A 7,190-nucleotide genomic window follows, 5' to 3' on the forward strand; every position below is an offset into this window, starting at 1 on the left:
TTTTAAAACAAAAAACAGCATTAGTGTGCCGCCGTCTACCCTCACGAAGTGTATTTTCCTGCGTCCTGCCGCTCAGGGAGTCTGCGCCCAGAAACACTAGAACAGCACACAGCGTGGGCATTGCACAGATTAACTGCTAGTTCTTACCTTTGCACTGGCCTTTTTTTAGGATGTTTTTAGATTGTTTTGAAGCAGAAGTGGGAGTGTGTTGTTTCCCCCAATGTTTCTTTCTCTTTCCAGTAAGTGATGGACTGAAAATGCGACCGCAGTACGATGGCGTGGTGCACTGCATGAAGACCATCTGGAAGCTGGAAGGGATTAGAGGACTCTATCAGGGTGTGACCCCCAACATCTGGGGGGCCGGGGCATCGTGGGGCCTGTACTTCCTCTTGTAAGTAGTCAGAGTTGTGTTGAAAAGGGAAGCACAGAATGGAATTTCCTGTTTGAATGTAGTTCTAAAGACGAATTTAAACACAGCTTCGGTATATCTGTTCATCAAAGAATCCTCGGTGGGAGAAAATCATGGTTTCCTCAAAAATATGAAGCAGCACAACTGTTTTCTACATTGATGATAATAATAAATGTTAGTATAAAATCAGCGTATTATACTGATTCCTGAAGGATCGTGTGACACTGAAGACTGGAATAAAGACGCTGAAAATTCAGCTTTGATCACAGCAATATTTTAAATTTGAAAGAATAATAGTAGTATTTCACGATATTACTGTACAGAGATGTCTTTCAAAAACATTTAAAAAAAAATCGTAATTATTCCTTTATTATAACTTTTGTATACCAGTCACACATCTGTCCTTGAATTTTTAAACACTTAAAAATTAATCAAACATTTCAATATATTCAAATAGAAAACAGTTATTTTAAATTGTGATAATATGTCACACTATTAATGTTTTTGCTGTATTTTTAATTAAAAAAAATGCAGAAACAGGTCTTACCCTAAACTTTTGAATAGTAGTGTAAATGGCACTGATACTGACTATTTCTACTCAATAAAATAAAATGAAATAAATAAATAAATAACGATGATGATAATAATATAGTCAACTTTCCTGAAAAGGCATGGAACCTTTAAAGTTCACAGGCCAAAAAAAGAAGCTGCCAACAGTGCTGTGTCAGTTGAGATGAGTTATGAAGTTACTCCACGAAGTTATCTGACCTAATTTCAGATCAGGATCACTGGCGAACAAAGTGTGCATGTGCAACTTTATACGGGTAGCAGAATTGAAATATAAGCAGTAGATCCTTGTTGATTTGGGCCTTGTCCTTCAAAAGCAGTTGATAAGCAGGCTATTATGTCAAGAGGAACTTTTCTATTTTTCTTTATAGACTCAGTCATTCTGTGGAAAAAAATATGAAGCGAGAGAGAAATCAGGCGAAGATGACAACCATAACAATATAGATTTAGCTCAGCAATTTTATATCCAGCTGGGGTTTAAATTAGAGCCCGACCGATATTGTTTTTTTGGGGGCCGATGCCGATACCGATATTTAGGTGTAAAAAAGACCAATATCGATATATTGGCCGATATTCTTTATTTGTAGGCTATATTATAGTACAGTATAATCAAAAGTTTGGACACACTTCCCATTCGTGTGTCCAAACCTTTGACTGGTACTGTATATAGAAAACAGTATATAGCCTACATAAACAGAATATGTATACATAAACACATTTTTTGCAATGATAACTTAAATGTGGTGATCAAACACTTATAATGATGTGACAAACATAGGTCTATGTAGTGGAGACAGGGTATTTAACAATTTAACAATAAACTTTATTATTCAAAATCAGTCTGACATCAGTGCACTTAACAGTAAAGTTCACTTCACTTATTATAAATAACTTAAACACAAATAGAAAAAAATATATATAACTTGAATTAAGAAATTAAACAAGGTAACTGTGTAGGGCAAGCAAGATGCTGCCAAACCAACAGGAGCAGGTTTATGCAGGAAGCACAGCTTTTCCAAATGTAAACATCTAAAATGAATAAATAATAATAATAATGAATAATATTTTTTCACAAATTCTGTGTTGTGTATTTTCTGGTAATCGAATGAACATGCAGAACACGAGGTTTTGTGTTTGTCTTTTTGCAGTTTAATATTCACAAACACTAGTCTAAATCGTGATTTGATTTAAGTGTATTGACCTGTTTTTTATTTATTCATCAAAAATAAGAAAAATTCCTTGAAATTCCGCGTTATACAGTAAATTCCATATTTATGACTGGATTCCACGATTCCGTCCATGGTTTCTGCATCGTGGAAATCACATGGCCTTTATAGTGAAAGTAAAAGTCGGGGACGTTGTTTATTTACTTTTGCATTGAGTCTCTCCAACTAGGTGACAACGTAGCGTTTAATCACCATTCAACAGACTCAAACCACCACCGCACTGCCGTGTATTGGACTGCAGACAGATACTAACTTTTCAATCTGCTACGTTACTGAGTCTGACAAACTATGCTGACACGCCGTGTCTGCGCCGCAACAGGACGCGACAAAGCGACCGTTGAAAACCATTTGAACTCTGTGTCAGCACGTCATAAATAGAACGAGGCATCAGTTTACTGTCGGGATTTGTCATGTTGCGTTGCGCCGCATCCAGTGTAGACAACATCACTGATTATAATGGGTTCTATTGTATTTTGTTGCGCCGCTCGCGTCCAGTGTAGAAACCCAGTTAGGAAATGTGATGTGATCGATGTGATAAGCATGAGTTCTGGGCCGCGGGGCGGCCGGTATAAACATCAGCATTGACTGAGTGGCCGCGATCAGCTCCGGAGGCCGTGGAGCCGCAGATGCGTGCCGTGATGCGCTGATCAGCTCTAGTCTCTAACGTCACTGAATCTGCTGTTAAAAATAAACCATCCATTCATCATATCATCATGCAAAACTAAGAATTAGAATCATTGTAATGTGGTGATCAAATATAGGTGCGGGTGTGTGGCGGGCGGATAATTTGAAGCAGCAGACTCGGGTGAAGTTTGAGCTCATCCGCGCATCTCTACACTACACTGACCTGGGTCGCCAGTAGCAAACAATGCAGTGCTCTGCTGGACAAACTAAGTAATTACACCATTCAGAAGCATTTAATCTGCGTTGTATGTTCTGTAAAAAAAATGTCATATCCGCGGCACATTCACCGATACCGATATATCGGCGACATGCTCATATCGGCCGATAATATCGGCAAACGATATATCGGTCGGGCTCTAGTTTAAATACAGCAGCACTGACCCAAAAATAAAAACTGCTGATTAACTCAGGTCTGACAGGTTTGTAATGACATGAGAGTGAGTAAATGATGACATGAATGTAAGTCTGCCCTCCCTGAAATCCCTGTGGTGATTCAATAACAATTACGTAAAGGATGGTCCGTTTACAGCACTGTACAACACACATGCAAATTGCTCAGGGGAACATAATGTGGTCCTTTCTCATCTTCCCGCAGTTATAATGCTATTAAAGCGTACACACGGGAGGGACGGCAAACAGAGCTGAGTGCTGGTGAACACCTGGTGTCTGCAGCGGAGGCAGGTCAGTTTGAGAGAAGAGCCACCTGTGAGCCTGACAAACTAAACACGGCTAAATCTGTAGCTCAGCTATGAGACTGGAGCAGCTGGAATGTCAGAGGCCTTGGAGACTCCGTGTTCTTCAGCTGCCTCATTCCTGTTATGTCTGAACTTTAGGCTACGCTGTCCACTCTGTGACTGTCAACTGTAAACGACCTGTTTGGGCTTATTTTAATTTTAATTAAATAGAACAGACTGCATAACAGAAACACAATAAATAGAAATAGCTGAAGTTAGATGCTGCTTGGTTAGGTCTGCCGAGGTCATTTTGACCACTTTTTAAAGTTTGGGTAATGTGATATAATTTTCATAGCTATTTATAACAGGATGGAATATGTTAGAGTGACAGAAACCAGATGATGCCATAAAACATCACAGAAATCATAATGCTTATTGATGTTCGGGCTGTGGTTTTCCCTCCTGAAATGATGTCGTTAAGGTCATTTTAAAGGACATTTTACAAAATACTAACAGAATGGAAAGTGAAATTGAGGACACATAGATTGATGTCCAAATTAACGCAACATGTTTTATTTAAAACATTTAGATTAATGGAAAATTATTAAGAAGCATCAGGAATATTTCTTAATGAAGTGACCCTTTACTAAGCCCCGCCTTGAAAACCTTCATGACCAATCCTTGCTCAGCAGCTGTTGCTGTCTACCATTTTCTTAGTTGAGATTTTACGTATTTACGTATGTTTGTGATGTGATATAACAAAGAAAAGTAAAACTAACTACTGATCTGATCATATTTGATCCTGTGTATTAATATACATATGAAGAGGATATGAAAATGCATTGCATAAGAGGAATGACCAGCTTCAAAACTGTTTTCTGTGCGGCTGTTTTGAAACTGACAAAAAAAAAATAGAGAAGAAACAAGATTGGGGTATCGGTTTAGGAAGTGAAAAAGCAGCTTTTTTCCATTGCACACCGAAGAATATTGAGGCAGAACTAGTCTATTGACCAAAAAAATCAGCGCGAAACAATGCTCTCACTAACTAATAGGAAATGAACACACTTCAGCTTTACCAGTATGACCAAAAACATACTATATCAACCCTAGCCTGCATTTTTAGACTCATAATGATAATACAGCAATGATTTTTATTCCTGTTGGTCTCTTTTATGTGTAAAAAACCTGTTAGATCTGTTAGACAGAGCGCTAAGGTGGAGTGACTAGTTAAGTGTTGGTGTGAAGGTCCCCTGTTCCATGTTTCCAGGCATGCTGACGCTTTGCCTCACCAACCCAGTCTGGGTGACAAAGACCCGGCTGGTGCTGCAGTACAATGCAGACCCTTCACGGAAGCACTACAAGGGAATGATGGACGCCCTCGTGAAAATATACCGTCACGAGGGTATCCCGGGACTATACAGGGTACATCTACAGATTTTAAATTAACCTGAGATCCTGTTACAGGTGTAATAGAGCTTTCATGTGTGCTGATCTCAACCTTAAAGTCAACGTGAAATTAAACATTTTTCCCAACTACTTTCTTAAGCACACAATTCCCCTGTGTGAAAAAGAAGCACACGTCAAAAAGAGTACTTATTATGAAAGTAATATAATATAAAAATTTGTATTCTTAAGTGCAAATTTAATTTATTGTTTTCTTAACTGCTTTTTATTTACATTTAAATAAAAATGTATTTGGTTACATTTAAATTAAATACAAATATAGTTCTTTTTTAACCTACTTAAGTACGTCTCTATGTGTAATTACATTGTTCATACTTCTATTGTCTTTGAAATATTGTTAAAGTGTACTGCTGAATGTACTGGCAAGCATTTATTTCAATATATTTGTAATTACACATTTAGAAATACTGAAGACATAATTTAGTACATTTAAAATATATTAACTTTAAATGTGATCTCTCGTAACACACATCAGTTAAAATAATCAAGTACTTCACATGTGCTTCAGTGTGTTAGTCAAAATCAGTGTACTTTAAAACATGACAAAATATTATTAATTAAACTAAAATGCACTTTAAAATATTTTATTCTAAAATAAAACATGTAGTTTGACATTACAAAGTGCACTTTTAAATGTGTACTTAAGTGTGTTAAGAAACGGTAATTGAAAGCGTTTCTCTTTACTTACACTTAAGTTACCTTTATTTCATTAATATTATATTATCTGGAAGTACAGTTTTTTTAAATGTACTTTTAGGATTTGAAGTACAATATAAGTGCACATTCAATAAAATTAAGCACACTTCTGTTTCACTTCCGCATGTTATTGCAAAAAAAAATTTTTTTAGTAAACATTGAGTTTAATAACTTGGTCCCTTGTTCTTATTGAATATCATGTGTACTCTGATATACAGTACATCAAATTATGGACATAAAATAAGTTTCACGTTGACTTTAAATAGTGTGCTGATCCAGCTTTTTACTCTGTAACATTGTAGTTCTCTGTAGGGCCCACAAGAGGGTGTGATTGTAGTATATTTGGAGAACCTGTGGATCCTTAAATACAGTATAGGCTAAATTCATTGTGAGACACACCAGATTGTCCTGAAATGATTACATATTGAAGTAGACGTCATCCTAGTTTAATTCTAGTCTAGTCTAGTTTAGTTGAGCACAATGATGTTGCTCTTAGACTGTGAGGTAACTGTGTGATTGTGGTTTTGTATGTTTGTGAGCCTCATTTCGCTGTTCTGCCGCTGCAGGGTTTCGTGCCGGGGCTGGTGGGGACTTCCCATGCTGCACTGCAGTTCATGACTTATGAGGGGCTAAAAAGAGAGCGGAACAAATATAAGAATATGCCGACTGAATCCCTGCTGGTGAGGAAATAAAACTAGCTATGTGTTTTTAAGGAACATACAATATGAGGAGAAACAGCGCTGCATGATTTTCATATCTCAAAACTCTGGTCAAATTAAAATTATGAAGTTTTTCTACACCTATGGTAGATTTTGTAGCTTATTTTGATAGAAAAGGGACATATGACTGAAATTTTACCTTACAGTGTCATTTAAGCCCCCCCTCGTTTTTCCAGTCCTATATGATTAATTATATAATTTTATAAGGATTGCTAAAGCAATTTCAACTTGATTTCAACAAAATTCATATTCACAATAGACATTTCCATTACTTTTTCAGATTTTAATTAATTTCAGTGACCTTCACGGATCCGGAAATCTTTGTAGAGTAATATTAGCTAATAAAATCCCAAACTCTTGAGCTCAGCCAGTGTCTTGAACTATAAGCTCATCCAAATTTGTTTTCAACATTTTTTGAGGTACCATAAAGGCGCCACTTATGGTGCTTTTCCACTGCGTGGTGCAACTCTACAGGAACATCTGTACTTCCTCAACAGACCACGAAACAGCCATTTTTTGGTTGTTAAAAAAGTTGCGCTCGTTCAAAACAGTTGCGTTCGATCCTTGGCTGACTGTGCTGATTTAAATCTAGCGGTTCTGTTGTGTTTGTGTCGCAAGTTCAATGACGCAGGTAGAGACAATTCTCTCCGGCCAATCAGTGATCAGCAGAGCTTACACATCACGTTTTGGTAACGGTACGGTTCACTTGCAACCTCAACCCAAAAAAAAAAAAACTTGGAACCTCAACCGA

General features: G+C 37.1%; 1 protein-coding gene across 1 annotated transcript in view; it reads left to right on the forward strand.

Annotated features, from left to right (window-relative positions):
* Nucleotides 1–230: 230 nt before the first annotated feature.
* Nucleotides 231–7,190, forward strand: part of slc25a32a (solute carrier family 25 member 32a) — a 9,017-nt gene continuing 2,057 nt past the window's right edge. Inside the window, exons 1-4 of the mRNA XM_016252031.1 lie at nucleotides 231–391; nucleotides 3,482–3,567; nucleotides 4,828–4,982; nucleotides 6,287–6,400. Coding sequence (XP_016107517.1) covers nucleotides 258–391; nucleotides 3,482–3,567; nucleotides 4,828–4,982; nucleotides 6,287–6,400 — 489 coding nt within the window. The 5' untranslated portion in view covers nucleotides 231–257. The remainder of the gene's footprint in view (nucleotides 392–3,481; nucleotides 3,568–4,827; nucleotides 4,983–6,286; nucleotides 6,401–7,190) is intronic.

Source organism: Sinocyclocheilus grahami, unplaced genomic scaffold (assembly GCF_001515645.1).
Source record: "Sinocyclocheilus grahami isolate Dianchi unplaced genomic scaffold, SAMN03320097.WGS_v1.1 scaffold1083.1, whole genome shotgun sequence".
NCBI lineage: Eukaryota > Metazoa > Chordata > Actinopteri > Cypriniformes > Cyprinidae > Sinocyclocheilus > Sinocyclocheilus grahami.